We start from the raw sequence: 18,154 nt of genomic DNA on the forward strand, positions 1-18,154 counted from the left end.
AAAATAACATGCTGCTCGCAGTGTATACCTGGCGGGAATATTCAGAAGCAGAATGTGACCGACAGCTTTATGTCCAACTGCCACAGAGTCAGTTACACTTCGCTGTGTGAGCAGACCCTCATTCACTGCCAGCATGAATCACTTGTTCATTGTTCGTGGTGTCAGGTGATGTCGGATGTTGGTGTCTGTGAATTTTTAGGAGGTTGAGTATGAGTAGATGAACATGATATTGGGCCGATAATTGATACTAGTATTGGTATCAGTGCGTTCCTGCTGATAACTTACTTTGTTACTGTTATTTTATCTGCAAAATGTAAAAGAAGGCAGCAGACAGGAAAGTGCCTGAATGCTCTTTCGAATAACTCACTCTATTATTTTCATCCCATCACGCTTTTCCTCACTCCTCCCTTTTTCCACCCACTTTCTGTTTCACCACCTCTGCCCCTTGATTCTGACTGTATCTTGCCATGCTGTGACATTACACATGCTCAGTTGCACACTCAAAATGTGTGGTTATGCAGTTTTCTGTATTTGCTTGCATGTCTGTTAATTGGAGTTTATTATGCATGCAACACATTTGGGTGCTTTTTCACCCATGGGTGGAAAAAAAACACTGATCTAGAATCGACTATCATCTGCCTAGAACTATAGTCATCAGCACATGAACGTGAAAAGTACTCTCGAAATCAGCACCGTTAATCTCAGATGTTTAAAATAGGGTGCACGATATATTAGAGACCATTGCATCATTTGTCAGTAAATTGGAAAATTATCAAAACATTATCAGTAAAGCTAATCATTACAGTCGATAATTCTGTTCTAGATTTAGTTTGTGCAAGCACTGCTACATGCATGGTCACTAGTGGTGGGCCTTCCCATTCTTTTTACAGATTACACAAATGCATAACGTTTGGTGTCGTGTTGCTCAAGTGGCCAGCCTGGAGGTCACTCTTGGCCGGTATCTGTCAGTATGGAGGCAAAATCTTTGGCCAGTGAGGAAACATCAACACATACACACAAACAATACAGATCAGTCCACAAACCACACAAACAAAACTGATGTAGAGCGGCAGCAATGTTGCACCAGGTACACAAACAGATACACACAAACCCACACCAAGGACTCTAAATCAAATATACACACGTTGTTATACCAATAAGAGTCATTCAGCAGTACTCCCAGTGTTACATTCATCTTCTGCGGAGTATGGCTGCAGTGCAAAGAACAATAACTCATTACTGATAGCAGTATCATACACAATAAGGGGTTAATTATCGATTCTGGTATTGCCTCAGATATTTCATATTTGTGCATTCCTTGTTTTTAAATATATGGGCTTACATCCTGCAACATAATCAGACTGAGATCAGACTCTGAGAAGATTTTAATGTGTCTTTGAGTTCATGTACAATGAGTGAACTGGCCTCAGTGGACTCTTGGTCAGGTCTCAGGCATCAGATAGCCTTTAGCAGGAATGCATGGTCTTGACAGGAGCTTTGTCTCCCATCCCAGTAGATATCTGATGGGGTCTCAGGCTGCTGTCAGAACACTATAGATTTGGGCTGTGATGGACATGGCACTGTAAAAGCACTTCATCTCTGTGAGCTGGTGAGGGCCATAGAAGAGGATGAGCTCTGAAAGAGCCTGAGGCTTACACTGCTGCATAAATCAGATAGCACTCTTTCTTACCAACCCCTTCTCACGCAAGATTTTTTTTAGCAGATTTCTAGAGGCTTTTAGTTTCTAATCACATTTTAAATAGTCTTATCAAATGAAATTATCCGACTTGATGATTATTCCTTTCCTAAATGAAAAATCACTTTATTAAAAAAAGATTATGCACCAATGCATTTCTTTACACTCTCTTGCTGTTAACAGATATAACAGTCAGTTAATCACATTGTACAGGTGCTATGTGTATGTAGTTCACTTCAGAGCCACCCCCTAATCACTCTGCTTTCTGCATTTTAACAAACCATTCAGTATATTTAAATATTAGAGGTGTAACAATACACATATTTTCAAGTTCGATTATGATTTATATGACAAGATTTGAATAAGTTAAGGTCTCAGGAGTCTAAGCATTGGCCCTATTGGGTGATCGCAAGCTCAGTCCGCAGTGATACCACAGCCGTCTGTGGCTAGAAATCCAAGAAAGCATAGTTGGCCTTGCTGTCTCTGGATGGGTAGCCTAGCCCTCCTTCTCCTCCCATCACGCAGCACAATACTAGCCAGCGCGGATGTCTGTTAGCTGATGTAACAGAAATGGCAGTTAACGTTTCCTCCAAGTGCGCTGAGTTGCCGAATTAGTTTGCAGGAGGCTGGGAAGCACGTGTCAGCCTTTGCCCTCCAAACTTAATAGCATTGTGCGATGTGGGAGACCAAGCTAGAGGATGAAACTAATTGAGATTAAACTGGGGGGGAAATTGGACAATAAATCAATCCCAAATATAAAGCCTCCCCCAAAAATCACAATTCCTAGAATTTATAAGCAAAAAATGTCTACTCATTTGAGGACTGGTATGTGCATAGTACAAGCCCATCCCACATCTCCACCCACTTCACCCTGATGGGATGCACCTAGATGTCTTGTTCTGATTATTGAGAGTTGGACAGAACAGTTGTTTTCATATTGATATTGTAGTGTGAAAAAGAAATAATCATAGTATAGTTGCAATTGCAGTATTGGTCAGAAAAAAACAGGAATTAAATATGTAAGTCATTCAGCCCTAATTGAGAGAGTTTTCTACAGAAGATGGCAAATAAAAACTGCATTAGTCCCTTTTGACACGCGCACATATTTCAGTGACTTTTTAGGGAAATCAATATTTTTGCACTTTTGGTGAATGTATGATTGAGAGGTGTTGGGAAGAATCCTGTGAATATTGGGAAACGAAGAGTGTGAGACACTGAGAAGAAGAAGTGATAAGAGCCAGACCAGACCAAGCGAGGATGGGAGGGAGGGGGAGTTAGAGAAGGCCTTTAGGGCAGAGGGCTGACCTTTGTGTGGCTGACCGCTCGTTATCCAGATTCATTACTTGTTCCCACATTCTGACCCCAGCGCTTTAACTCTGCTGATGCTAATTACCTGTATTGTGCAAACCAACACAAACAGGTCAAATAGACACCACCACAAGCAATCAAGTAGGCATTTCACTTGATGCATGTTGCACACAAGACACCTAATTAATCTGTTTTGGGAAGTAGAAGTCAAAGAGAGCATTTGAGAGAATGTTTCATGAGTCGTGAGTAATCAGGCATACTTTTAATCTTCCTGGGCCCATTAGTAATTGAATCACTTTCCTCATGCATTTGTGTTTTTTCCTTCTTTGCCCCAGACAGCTTATGTTCACTCCATTGCACTAATAGCCAAGACAACCCAAAAAGTCTCAATACTCTGAGTGCTCATCAGAAATGGTGCATTCTGAATGGACAGCACATATCTGTTTCTGTGAGATAAAAACCCAGAAATAGTGTTTGGTTAGACATAAATGAAATTGGATTGAGACTGATGTGCCTGCCAAATCTAATTAAACCTTGTGTGAGTTTGATGTATTTGAGGCTGGAACTACCATGGGATGGGACTGTCTTTCACATCTTGTTGATTTCTAATGATATCAAGTTCATCAGTGTGAGCGCTCTTAAAGTCAGGAGACATCTGTGTGAGTGTGTCTGTGTTTTGTGCCTGTGTGTGGAGGTTTGTGTATTGTGTGTTTTTGTGGGAGATGACAGTATGCTCAGGTGTTTTGAAGTACATGGAGGATGGCTGTATTGAGCAGACAGATGGCTGGATTCTGAGGATGACACTGACTGACTGAGCTCTAATTGCTGCTACCTGTTAGAGGACAAGAAGCACTGAGCTAAAGAGATGGAGAGATTTGTTTTGCTTTCTGTTATTTTTTTTTATTGTGAAGTGGATGTTCAAAAAAGAGTTTAAATGTTTCAGTACAGTATTGTACAGTAAAGTTTTAAACTGTGTATAGAAATGTATGACTCCCTCTATATCTCCAGCAGATCTTTCATATGTTGTCTTTCGTGGAAACCACTGTTAATAGACTAGGTGTCTAGACACAGTCCTCTATTCATAAACTACAGTACCCTCAACAAATATTGGCACCTCTGGTAAATGAGCAAAACAGGCTGTAAAAACATTCTTTGTTGCTTATCCTTTTGAACATTCATTAAAAATGTGAACAAAAATCTAGCCTTTATTTGAAGCAGAATGATTGAAAAAATATACATTTTATCGTGAAATAAATATTTTTCTTGAATCTAAGTGTGCCACAATTGTTGGCACCTCTTCAGTTAGTACTTTGATCTGAGACCATTCCTCCAAACAGAACCTCTCCAGATCCTACAGATTCTGAGGTCCACACTGTGGACTTTCCTCTTCAGTTCATCCCACAGGTTTTCTGTGGGGTTTAGGTCAGGGATTGGGGTGGCAAAACCTTAATTCTGTGAACCATTTTTGTGTTAATTGTGAGGTGTGCTTTGGATCTCTGTCCTGCTGGAAGATCCAAGCTATGGCCCAGTTTATGCTTCCTGGCTGAGGCAGTCAGGTTTTGATTTTAATTATGCTGGCACGTGATGGAGTCTGTGATACCATGTATCCAAATAAACTGTCCAGGGCCTTTGGAAGATTGTGGTTTGGCAGACGTTCTGACCCCAACAGCTAATTAATTTCTGCAATTCCTCATCTCTGATCCTTGGGGATTCTTTGTCCACTCAAACCATCCTTCTTGCTATGCATGGGATCAGTATAGACATATGTCCTCTTCCTGCCAGATTCTTAATGTATCCAGTTGCTTTAAACTTCTTAATTATTGACCTGATAGCAAAAATGGGCATTTCCCACAGTTTAGCTATTTTCTTGCAGCTGTTTCCTGATTTGTGCAGCTCAACAACCTTTTGTTGCACATCATTGCTGTATTCTCTGGTCTTTCTCATAGCGTTGGATGACTGAGGGAACTTGGCCTTTGTTTCATCATATATATGTATTGCCCAGTGAATCAGGAAATTATCATCAGATCACTCAGGTGAACTTTAAAACATAAAATATAAATGGGAATGTACTTCAGTTAGATGTCACTCCTAAGAATTTCTAGGGGTACTGACAATTTAAGAAATATATTTATTTATTGACAAGATTGTGTTTTTTGTGTATCATTATACCTGAAATAAAGGTTAGATTTTTGCTAGTATTTTAAGTGAAAAATCAGAGGGATGTGTAATCAAGAATACTCTTTTCAGCTCATGATTACCAGGGGTGCCAGTGGTTGTGGAGGGCTTTGTGTATTTTGAAAACCCACAACAACTAGCCATTCAAATGCTAAACCAGTTAGCTTAAAGAGGAATTCCACAGATTTTTCACATTTTCTGCATAATTAAATGGTTGATGTATTCATTCAGAGTGGTTTGAAGTAAAATGCCCAGTTTTAGAGAAATTTACTAAATCAGATTTAAATCTGTACCACCACTACTATAAAAATAGCAGTATTAGCAGTAATAATTGGCAATGACATACCAATATTTTATCAATATTGTACATATATTTTTGATATTTGAGAACTCTTATAATCCTACAACTAAGACTTAACTCAAAATAGTTTTTATTGTGTTTCAAGAAATTTGTAACACCTAAAATATGCGTCCTTACACCATTGTTGCATATTTTTAGAAAAGAATTAACGCATTTTGTCAGAACATAATAAACTTTAAGACAAACAGTTTGTTTGAGGGATGAATGTACAGTGGAGTCAGTGCTGTCTATCAAATGATTAAATGCTACTATGCCTTTTTAAAGGTGCTCTTGTGAAAACCCATGAGATTTTGCTTCACTTACTTGCACTGTGAATCTTTAAAAGCTCCAGGTCATTTTTGCAGAGATGTAGGTGTCTGGAATCAAACCTATGGAACTGCTCTCTCGTTTTATTACTGTGACAAATACATCTGAGATCTATTCAGCCAGTGACCTGTTAACCTTTTACCAACTATATAAGGTTTTAACTACTGAATTACTCTGCTGACTAGAGTTCTGCAAGGACATCTGGTAACAGGAAAATTGAACTTTGGACTTGAACAGAGTTATATCTAATTGGGTCTGATGGCTGTAAAGTCCCACCTATATGACCAAAGACAATACATGGGGTGTTTGTTCCTTAACTAAGCACCTGGTGCTAACTTTAACCTTTTCAACTCCTTGAGACCACTGGTGGTTCCAAAACGCACTTTGTCATGTTCTTCATAACTTTCATATTTCACAAGCTACATTCAAAAGGTGGGTGCCATATGAGAGCTGTAACTGTCTTCTTTCCAGTCAAGTTGATTGGTAATGTAATTTTAAACCCTTATAATAGAAGAAGCTGAACTGCAATTTTTTTGGCTACTGAAGAATCCAAACCCTCTTGATACCAGGGGACTCAGTCTGTTGTCTGGACAAGTGAAGTTTATTCGTTGCGCGCGCAGGTCCCAGACACCGAGCTAGCCTGTAGGACATTGGGCTGACACAGTTTTATAGCTGGAGTGATGCCAAGATTAGACCCAGCTTATACAGGACAAGTAACAGGTGTGGCAAACATGACCATGTAGGGGTAAACACAAAATAGGCAGCCTAAAATACAACTTCAGCACATTCACACTCAACACAGCACATTTCACAATAAATTCCTTCACTACTGAAAGTTGACCCATTTTTCCACAAATCTGGGCTATGCACTATAAACACATGGTGCCTCTTCAGTGATGTACTCTGTAAAAATTATTTTTATAAAATAATATAAAGAGTGTCTAAGATAGCAATATGTTTATGATCTTAAAACACATTTTCTGTTAATTTGAGGGGAGCTTTTAAAATAAATAAATAAATAAAATAAAAAAATTTGACCAAATCATAAGGCAAATTATTCAGTTACTGAATAATTTGCCTTACGATTTGGTCATGTAAATTCAGATGGAAAACACAAAATATACCCTGCTCAATAAGAGGTTAAATAATAAGCTGTGAATCAATTAATGTAAAGATAACGAATTTGAAGTTGTCCATTCAGAGGTATACCGGAGTCAATAGATTGACTCGATAAAAGAGATCCGGTGCCGCACAGTCACTGATTTCAAAAAAAGCTCCTTTCATGGGTTGCCATTTATGAAGGTAAACTGTTTAATCCCTCTCATTAGGAGTGTGTGGCTGACCAAGAAAGGCTAATGAAGTCTGTGTTGACCCTGGCAGGTCAATTAGTGAAACCTATTTGTTTATTTTAGAAATATCATTCTGAAATGGAGGTGGATTTATTTTGCCATTATGTCTTTCCCACATGCTCTGTAGTTTGAGCATGGCATGAAGCAAGGGCCAATTTATTTGACCAAAACAGTCAGTTGGATGTTCTGTGATATGAGCATAATTTGATTTGACTGACACACCCCACAGCATCAGGGTAATTATTTATTCATGCACCACAGTAATTAGAAACCCATTTGGAGGTTGCATTCTTCAGTGTAATAACGTCTTCTTTGATGAGAAAATGAAGGGTATGGTCATCATAATTGGACGCAGAAGCACTACTGATTTGTGCTGATTATTTATTTATTTTTGTTTCTGGTTGCTTCAAAGATTTTAGCCACGTAAATGTACGTGTTTCTCAACCAGGGAGCCTCAGGTGGTTCTGGACGCATAAACAAACACGGTCTTGCACAGTCATGCACGAATGCTCCCTCTTTTTCAGTGTCTTGTTTTTCAGGATTCCTGCCTGCGTTCATAGCTGTGCCTGCACAGTATATCGCTCCTTAATGATATCAGCCTTTGCAATACTGACTTAAAAATGAAGCACTAACTGATCACTGATTGTTTTATTTGTGTGCTATGAGCATCCTGAGGCATCGCAGATGTTCACATCACAGGTGTGTTAATGAATCAAGGCATTCACATTTGCATGCACAGTTGTTTTGGTCTGATCTTTGGACCAATCTTTATTCCTGTCACATATGTAGGGTACTGTGCAGAAGTTGGAGACCACCTTTCATTTTTTAATTTCTTGTGTTCAAAGAAATCCGCAGGGATGTTTTTCAATGTCTGAAAAATAAACACCTCCAAATCTTAGAAGCTGCTTGCATTTTCTGCTTCTCACAATCCAAGAAATCTCAAACACATTCAGTGATGCTGAGATCTGGGCTCTGGTGTGGCCAGTCCATTGTTTTGGGAACAACATCAGCTCCTTTGTTTGATGGTTTGAGTATGCATCGTTTTAGACCCATAGCATTTTTTTCAGATCTGAAGCAAGAGTTGAGCTTGATTTACACCTCTCAAAAAAAGAAAGCATCAAATACTGTTTATCTAATGGTGACTGTTTTGGTGGTCTACTAGGTCTTGCAGGAGTCTATTTTTCTATATCTTCTATCTTCTTCACACGTAACTCCAATTTTGGAAACTCCTGTTTTTTGCCATTTATTTCCCTTTTACTTTCCCCTTCCTTATGCGAGTGGCTCACTTTATATCTAAAATCCTCAGAAATATATCCTGAAAATGTAAGAACTGAAACGACCATATTAATCCCCCTTAATTGAGCCATTTCATTGCTAGAATGAGAATTAACGCCATTTGGGAGTAATTTGTCTGAATACGTTTTTAATCTTTAAATATCACACTGTTACATTTTCGCAATATTTTTCGGTGTAATCGCATTGGTTTGACTGGAGCTGAAACCAGGTTTTTATTCATGCTACAAGGCCTGGTCTTCTGGTGGTCTCTTCAGGGACTGAGCGTCCACAGCAGTGAAAGAGCTAATGGTATTTCCTCCTCTCTAACCCTCACTGAGGGATCTGCTCTTCTCTTTCTTTCTCTCTCCTTTTTCCGTAAGACTGTATGACTCACGCACTCTTGGTGTTCAGGGAAATTGAGAGGAAGGCTAGGGTCAGCAGGCGCCTATGATTGTTAGCATGTTTATTTGTATGTCCAACACGTGTCCATTGCTTAGCACAGATGCTCTCAGCGTGTTAAACCTCTAAGAATCTTGCGCTCTGTTCCGATTATTGTGGGTCATGAGTCAGAGTGAAGGCTGGTGTTTCCCTGTCCATCAAAGCTGTTCTGACAGAAATGGAGTCTGTAGTTAAGGCTGTGGAGATGTGCCGCTTAGTCATCCAGAAAGAAAAGGCTAGCTCTATTTCTGTGGAGGCGGGTTACTATAGAAGTCTCCATACTGTAGCTTTTCAAGGCTGGATAATTTGGGGAATTGAAAGCATGGTGAGCTCATCTGCTCAGCTGCAGCAGCTCCCACACTTGAGTCACAGCTCCTAACCATCAGCATAGGGACATGATGAACTGCTGCATTTATTACAGCTGCATAATTCATGCATGTGCATAGTGATATTAAATGTCACTGAGATGTAACTCATCTCAGTGTGTATGCACAAACACATGCATGTACGCGAGTACAATGCGTTATGCAGTGCATTACATACACCCGCATGCTAAAGTAATCCTGACATAGCGTGCTCCTAAATCACTTAAGTTTATGAGTCCCATGTTTATTTCATGTCTCATGACACATCGTGTCTCAGGCCGAACGAGCTGATGAGCTCTCTGGAGGTAAAGGGCCTGAGGAATAGCTAGGCTTAGAATCGAATAATTGATCGATCATTTGCTGCATTCTAATTGGCCCATGGGCATTAGTTAAGTGCTGGCTTAATTACCATGTGGGTGGGATCTCGGAGGAGTAGAGCTTTTGACCTGCACTTATTGGAATAAAGCCCAATGCACATGTGGCTCGCTGTCTCTATTATACAAGGTTGTGTCATTCAGTCTTGCCACAGCCTCTTCACTGTATGTGCGGAATACTGTCCAAAATCAGATAAATGCCTTTGAAACATCTGTCTCATTGTTGCAGGTGTCAATCAAAAGAGTAGATAGAGGGTTCATAAATAAAACAACCTGTTGAATTATGGATGCGGTAGAGTGGAGCTGGCACGTTGACTGATAGATGTTCTTGCCTTCTTTATTTTTACTAATATTATGATTCTCTATCTCTCTGTCTTGCTCTGCAGGCCTTTTCCATCAGAAGACACAGCTCTGAATGAAGATGATGTCTACCGGAGCTTGGAGGAGCTGGCAGAGTAAGTGTCAACATATTCACCTCCCTGACCCTGGTCACACTTTGTGCACACAATCATCCTCAAGACACTAGGACCTGGATGTGACCCTCGTCACACTTTGTACACACAGTCATCCTCAAGACACATTGCCCATTCTAATCTTTCAGCTCTCTCTGTTTACATAAACAAACTGGCATTATTCACTCCTCTCGTTGTCATGGCAATGCCAGCTTGGCATGCATCAGATCAGAGCAGGCTGGAGTTGTGGGTGTTAGGGCGGGAGGGGTGGATGGATGAGAAGAACGAGAGAGATGGAGGGTGAGAGAGAGAAGTGGCGGCGATGATGCTGATGGTGGTGACAGAGCCTATTCCCCTCTGATTAATGGGGAATAATTAGGCAGCCGGCGCAGATAGGTGTCCTTCATCAGCAAAGGGGGGTGTGACAGCGCCTGCCCTCCACAAGCTGAATGCATTAGTCTTTAGCAGCCTCTGGAGGGAGTCGTGAACAGAACAAAGCTCCAGTCACTGTTTACACCCAGCACCTAGCTAATGGCTGCTTAATGCAATGACGTACATCCTTCTCTTATATCAACTGGGCTACATTTATGGTGGACAGAGGTGGCTATAATTTTGCTCTATGGGTATTATATGGTCTTCAAAATGCTTTTTTTATTTTTTTTCTTAATCCTGCACCTGGTCCTCCACAACACTGCATAGTTTCAACTCATCTGTTCCGGCTCATTCATTTAATTCAGTACCTGAAGAGCTGGATCAGGTGTGTTGATGCAGAGAATAGTTGTTTACTGTGTAGTGTGTCTCCAAAACTGGTTTTACTGTGCACTTTGGCTTTGTTGTTTATGAAGCAGGGACGTTCTTTTCTGCTTCTGTTGTTTTGCTGTGTTCTGTGTACTGAGTGTCATGTCATGTCGTATCAATTCTGTAATGCAGAAGTTTTTGGGTGTTGTATCCCCTATTGATACTCAATGTCCCTCATAAAAGCCATGAAATAGTTCCACATGGCTATCAAACTGTTGCAATCACTGGCACAGGCGAGCAAAGGAAATGTTTAAAGTTTATTTTGATTTATAATCTCTGGCCATACCGTTCATGTCGCTTCATGTCTTAAACCCGCTTAAATCCATTCAGGCTGTAAACCCACTGCTGTCATTTTAAATGACTGATGTTGAACCCAGGTCCTAAGTCAGATCACTGCCTGTCCTGCACAGTGTGGGAAATAAGGATTCTATTAAATTAATGAAACTGCCCAACCGTGTGGACCCATGACCTTTTAAAGTGACAAATAAGGTATCTTTCTAGTTTGGTGTGGCAGAGTGATTAATGGAAAAGTCCTGGTTGTGATACAGTGGGACACACTTCAACAAGCCCCTTAACCTAGCTGCCCTCACTTACTTAATTGGACTGTGATACCGTTGTGTAGCTCAGTTCAAATGAGAATTATGTCTGCTCCGAAAAAGTGAATTGTGACCACTGGAAAGGACCGCTGTCATCTTCAGGGTTTAGCACTTTTTAAGGCAAGAACAGTCATTTCCAAGGCTGTATTAGATCAGATAAATGCCTTATGGTATAGGTAAATTTTGTTTTTCTCTCTTATGTAGGGAGAAAGTGGTAATCATTGAGCAGGTTAATCTTCCTCTAGAAATAGGTATAACAATAGTCATAAAGCAGCAGTATTTGATTCGCATTGGGACTGCGCTCTTTATTTTCTGTTCACCTTGGTGTTATGACAGTTATGTGCACAAAGCTGGGGGGGGGTATGAGCACTGTGTGACGAGATGTACGAGATGTATACTAAACCAGAGTGGCTGCAAGGATGTGCGCTAAACCAAACTGACTGCAGGGAATTGCATGCGATGAACAGTCAGTGTGTGGAGGGGTGCTTACATATGAGAAGGTTGTTAATTGAGGCCATTTAAGCTAATCTGGGAAGTCACTTCCTACTGGCTCCCAGTAGATTTCCACTATCAGTGCCCCACTTTCCACCATGTTTAACGTGTCCATCCCAAAACTGACAAAGCGTGAAATTATTCGGTTGTAACAACTAAGCTCAGAGACCTCTCCCCACCCCGCACCCTCCCCCCTGCTGCAATAGCAGTCAGCCGTCTGGACATACATTGTGTCAGAAGCTCTTTACTTCACCCTCCCTGGTAGCTGCCTCGTTGAGCGTTCTCGCTCCACAGGAACCATGGAAGCAAAGGCTTAGATGCCTAATTCATAATGTTCACAAGCATCAGAAGAGATGACCTTGTGCAGTTGCCACCTGGTCTGGTTGTCACAGACTGTGACTTTTGTGTCTCTCTTGGTGAAACTAACATTTAGGATTAGAGCTTTAATCAGGCCTGAAGTTGTAGTCCAGGCCTGAAATTTTAGTCCAAGCCTGAATCCGGCCCAAGAATTTTTTGCTCAAATCTGACCCAACATGAACCACGTTGTCAAGCCTTTGAGTCCAAACCTGAGCCTGAAAGAGTTTTGTCAAAACCTATCCTGACCTGACCCACATTATCAGGTCTAGAGTCTGAAACTCACTCCAGATGACGAATCTTCTGTTTAAAACTGAAAGTGCTAAATAAAACCTGTCAGGAGAGCGCTGGTTGAATTGCCGTGTATTGAGAATAATAGCATTCATTAGATCATGGATAAGTAACATTTAAAAATTATATAAAATAATGTGATGTAATAAGTTATTCAGCTGTCCAAAATTATATTTTACTTTAGTCATATTATTAAGCCAGCAATGTTTTCAAGCAACGTCTCAAGCAAAATCTAACAAATTCCAGTAGCCTGAATATGTGTGGTGGTGTATTACTCAAGTTAATGCTTTACATGAGATCAGTCTTTCTTACGGTACAGATGTTATGATACATGTTGTTTTTGCATCACAATATAATGCATTTTTATTACAGAATTAGAAAAGAAATGCTAACATAAGTTTAACATTTATTTATTTACTTATTTATATATAATTCACAAGACTTTTTGGTAATATTAGTATTAAATTAACAAGTTCATTCACAGTCTGATCTTGTGTTTCTATATAAAGTGTGCTTCTTGCCTTCAGCTTAAATGAGTGTGAGAGAGGAGTTTCTAATGTGTCACTCCCAGCAAACTGTGGAATCCAGTACACTCTATAACAGAGTAGTGGTGCACATGAGCACCTCTGTGGTGTGAGTTAATTGTTTTGACCGTTCAGGATGGGCACTTACTGGCTACTTGAATCCACTTGGGAGAAGTAGCTGCTGAGACCCATGTTTTCTCCATGAGACTGAAGTTCCTATTTGCCAGCTTTGTATTTAAATTTTATTTTCTGCCTTAAATGGAGCAGCAGTAACAAACCCCTCTAAATATTTTTTTTAAGATGGAAAATTTGAATGAGTTGCTGGCTTCACATACTCTTTGTTTTTTTTTTCTGTTTGTGTGTGTTTGTCAGTTTCAGGAATATTACGGTTACCCTGCATTTTATAGCATGAAATCTAAGTGTATTTGATTTACAGAGCATGTTATCTTGCAACCCCCATATAGAAAAAAAATAATATTAACGTATGTATCGTGACACCCTTAGTCTTTCAGCATGCAAAACTGATTACATCAAGCCAGGCCAGGTGGGGATGGTAGAGAGAGTCAGGCTCAGAGGCATGGCACATAATCATATTCTTCATAGCATCAATGTAGAGGCATAGACTTAAGCAGAGGGAACTCCTGAGCAGAGCTAAAAGAGCGAAGATGACAGCAGCGCCTGTCTTATCTCCACTTCAGCGGTACGCATCTAGTCACAGGTTGGTGTACCAGCACAGGTATTACCTAGTCTGAAATCAGCCTACAAGAGTATGTAAACATCTTAGCTAAGTGTGTAGCCTATCTGATAGAATGAGTCTGACAGAACATGTACAGAACAGAATGTTTCATACAGTACAGCTCTTCCCTGGCGCTGTGAAGAAGATCTATGCAGTAGATTATTACGAGCCATTTTACTTCAGTGATGTTGGAATTGTGCGTCAGCATTGTGGTTCCTTTTATATTTCCTGACATGCAGGAGTGGAAATAAAATCAGTCTTCGCAAGTGTTATCTGTGTTTTACCATAAGTGAGTCATAGAAAACACATTGTGAAGTTTGTGGAATGAAATTCCAGCCTTTTTTCAGCTTTCAAATGCCATAAATGGAGAGGTGATCCATTGGTTTGCTTCAGCTGAGCTCCTACATATACTGTAGATGCTCTGATGCTGAAATGCATGAGTATGAAGAGGAATGAGCAAATTAATCACAGGTAGCCTCAAAAATAACTAAAACATTTTATGTATTTTCCCACAGAAACAGTTTCAGTCTGTGTTTAAAAGACCTAACCACTCTAAAATGTGCTTGTTTGAGAATATAAACACACAAAGCCCTCTTTGGGCCATGTCCACGTATGCACTCTGAACAGTTCTTAGAACCGTGAACCTTGTCCACCAGACAGGATTATGGGTGGGATCAGCTGCTCTGTCTGAACTGTAATGCCTCTATGCAGAGGAGAATAATAAAATCATGATCTGATATGTCAGAGGTTTCAGTTTCCCTAAAGCAGTGCTCTATCCAAGTGCCACTTTAGCTGCCTTCTGTGTGGGGAAAGGTTTGTGGCCCTGGCTGCTCTGGGACACAAATACAGTCTGCATCGCGTGCAGAAGCAGAGTTCTTCCCTCTGCTGTCCAGAGTTAAATCAGACAGAAAATCCGTCTGTGATACCGGAGTTTGGGGAAAACACACAGGCACGCACAATGTACAAATGGCATCCGCTTTCTTTCCCCTGCCTCTGACAGATTCTGTCCTCAAACACACACTCTCACTGCGGAGTCCAGTTCACAGATCACTGAACTAAGCATCATTCAGCTAATGCTTGTCCTCAGGGCTGTTTGGGAAAGAGGAAGGCCTTTTCCTAAATCTTACGTCCTCTGTACATATTACTCTGCTCTTTGCTTGAACTCTCAGTGAAAACTACCGATTGTGTTGAGTCAGTTGAAGTCTCTGTGCAGCCCAGAGTAGCCTAGCAGAAGGTAGGAGTGGAACAGTACATCATGACACAGTACACTGCAGTGCAAAAATATAACAATGCACATTATGGTGATGGGTGATGTCAGCTGCATTGTTTAAATTATGTCATTTAACGCAATTGCTCTAGTTGAATACCAAAAGTATCAGCTTTACTCACACCAGCACATTGAGTCAGTGTGCAATGACATGGATACAGGCATTTCCTCAGTTATCATCTAATTTGTTAGAAAATATTGTGAGAATTTCAAACCAGGGTCTAGGGATGTGCATCTTAGTCAAATTTTTTATTTGAGTTTGTAAGGCATTATTTAAAATGTGACACCAAAAGGAAAAAGGACACCTCTGTCTACTGCACACTAGACGCTTTAGATGGACACCTTTTGAGACAGTTATGCCGCTCAGCATCATACAGTTGTACTGTGTTAAACTCAGAGCACAAATCCAGGTTGTTTCCTCAACTCTGATTTGGTATAGAGTTCAGACATCTCATGATTCTTTCATATGTAAACATACAGGGAGATTCACTCGAAAGAGGCCCCGAATATTCTGTAATAACTCTCGCTAGGACAAAGCAAACTGAACGAAACAACATACAATGTGCTCCTCAGTATATGGAGCTTCGAGCAAGCCGGGATGCCCCTGTCACTGTGACGTTTAACCTCCGTTTGCAACTTCCAGGTGCATACCCCTGTACCTCTTCATATGTATGCCAGAAAACAGAAATCACTTCTAGTATCGCATGTAATGCAATCGATTACACAAAAGTCAAGGAATATAGTGTATTTTTTTGGTTCAGATTGCTTCATCCTAACGGGAGTTACCGCAGAACATTCGGGGCCTCTTTCGAGTGAATCTCCCTGTATAATGTTCGTAAGACGTTAATCCTAATTTACTTTATATTTTATATTATATTTTTATAATTTAATTATATTTTTAAAACTTTCTTGACTATTTCAGTATTTGACAATTTATGAATATCATGATTCAAATAGAATCGTGAGCTGATTGTATCGCCTCATCCCTAGCAGAAAGTGCGCTGGGTCTGTTGCAGTATGGGTTCAGCCTAGAGTGGCGTAGCAGAAGTAGCTCTGCATTCACTGTGAGTCAGCATGGTTAATGAAGCAAGGAGCAGCAGTCTGTCCATCCGAGTGAACCGCACAACCTCAATTAAAACTTCAAACAATCCGCACGCTGTGTGGGCCACAGCGCTGAATATTTGATTGAGGCCAGTGCCTATCTTTCCCTCAGTCTGCCCATTTTTCCTCATTCAGATACGAAGGATGCATTCATATCATGTTCCATTATTGAAAGAAGAGCTGTCCCATGAAGTCAAACTAGAATTAGATTACCTTGTGCTCATTAGTAATTGTATAGGTGAACGGCCAGCAAGGCAAAGTCATTTTCTCATAGAGGCTTCTGTCACCTTGAGCAATTCATGTATTTTTCTGATTCTGGTAACTTTAGATAGTAAGTGACTGACAGGCCCTCAGAAGGCATTGGAGCCTGTAAGGGCCTGAGGATCTGTGGTAGACTTCATTGAGTATGTGGGGAGGAATGTGCGATCGAGAGCAAAACAGGCGAAGCAGACATAATCATGTTAAGCACATCGCTTCAGTGTACATCGATACATTTGTGCAGATAAAGATACTGGTGTTAAGGAACCAGAAGAGACTTTGTGTTCACAGTAGCGTGAAAGTAGATAAATGACACGTGCATGTCCCTGGTCCCCTCAGGGGAGTGGTTACAATGCTGTGAACCAGTGGGAAATGTAGGCGATTGATATTCTGTACAGTGCTTTGTCAAGTGTGTTTCCTTTACTATTCTTTATGTCTGTTCACCATTTATTTTATGTAATCTTAATTTTATATGTTAGATTTATGAATACAGTTCTCTTTATCTACACAGTGGGTCAGTTTCCCAGACAGAGATTAAGTCTAGTCCTCACAACATTCTGAATGTAGATTCTCTATTAAAAGGAATGTAGTTTAGGCCTAGGCTTAATCTCTGTCCAGGAAACCAACCTCATCTGTTTAGTTTACTCTGTTTTGAATGTGCAGTGCTGTATATTTTAATTAGGCGATATAACACAGAACAGGGTGTTATCACAAATAACATCTGGACAGCAGGCATTAGCCGAAGGCGAGAGCCGCAGATCATCACAGCTGTGTTTTTTTTTGGCGATAAAGCAAGATTATGAGTGTTCTTTTGCTTTTATACAACAGTTCTGCAAATTAAATATAAAAGTAAAATAAAGGAGCCTTAAACATTGTATCAAATGTGGTTTAATATTGATCGTTTCTTCCACTGAAAAAGTAGCCTTTTGCATTACAGGTAGAGCCATGAAACTGTTGCGAATCAGGTTCAGTTCAGTTTTTTACTATTTGCCAGATTAACCAGAATATTACTTTGTTCCGTTCAGTCTGTAAAGCAGTTCACAACCCATCTTGTTTGCTTGATTGTATTTTGTTAATTTCTATCTACTTGCATTTGGATTACCTGTTTCGTCACCGCTGCCATCTGAAAAGCTTGTTTAAAGTCAACGACAGGTTTGAAATTCGTTGCAGTCCTGCGGTCACTCTCTTCTACTGAATCTGACCAAATAGGTTACAAGTCAAATGTTATTTTATACGAGTTATGTATGATGTGTTCATTATGTTTTCTGTTTTCATATACGTTTAAGTAGAAACTTATCAACACTAAGCTGCAGCGTAAAGCAAGTTGTTACTTAACAGCTTGTGCTCAGTGAAGTGGTAGCTATCATGAAAAAACAGTACTTCTTCACCAGTGAGACTGTGTTGTTGGAACTAACTATTGTATAACTTTCTGTAGTTGTAGTACAGTACCAGTTTTTACTATGTTTTAAGTGGTAATGGTGAAAACTTTAAAGCTATGAAATAACATGTGTAGCATTGTGTAGTGACCAAAAAAGTGTAAAATGAATCAATTATTTTGGATTTATCATTTTTCTAGGTTTTAAGCATTTACCTTGATTTTTGCTTTCCACAATTTTGCTCGTTTAGTGCTCTCCCAAG

General features: G+C 40.1%; 1 protein-coding gene across 4 annotated transcripts in view; it reads left to right on the forward strand.

Annotated features, from left to right (window-relative positions):
* vav2 (vav 2 guanine nucleotide exchange factor) overlaps positions 1–18,154 on the forward strand; it is a 208,275-nt gene that overhangs the window by 143,483 nt on the left and 46,638 nt on the right. For all 4 annotated transcript variants that reach the window (XM_036587586.1, XM_036587588.1, XM_036587587.1 and 1 more), the window contains exon 4: positions 10,034–10,102. In XM_036587586.1, coding sequence (XP_036443479.1) covers positions 10,034–10,102 — 69 coding nt within the window. The remainder of the gene's footprint in view (positions 1–10,033; positions 10,103–18,154) is intronic.

The sequence above is a fragment of the Colossoma macropomum genome, unplaced genomic scaffold (assembly GCF_904425465.1).
Source record: "Colossoma macropomum unplaced genomic scaffold, Colossoma_macropomum, whole genome shotgun sequence".
NCBI classification, from domain to species: domain Eukaryota; kingdom Metazoa; phylum Chordata; class Actinopteri; order Characiformes; family Serrasalmidae; genus Colossoma; species Colossoma macropomum.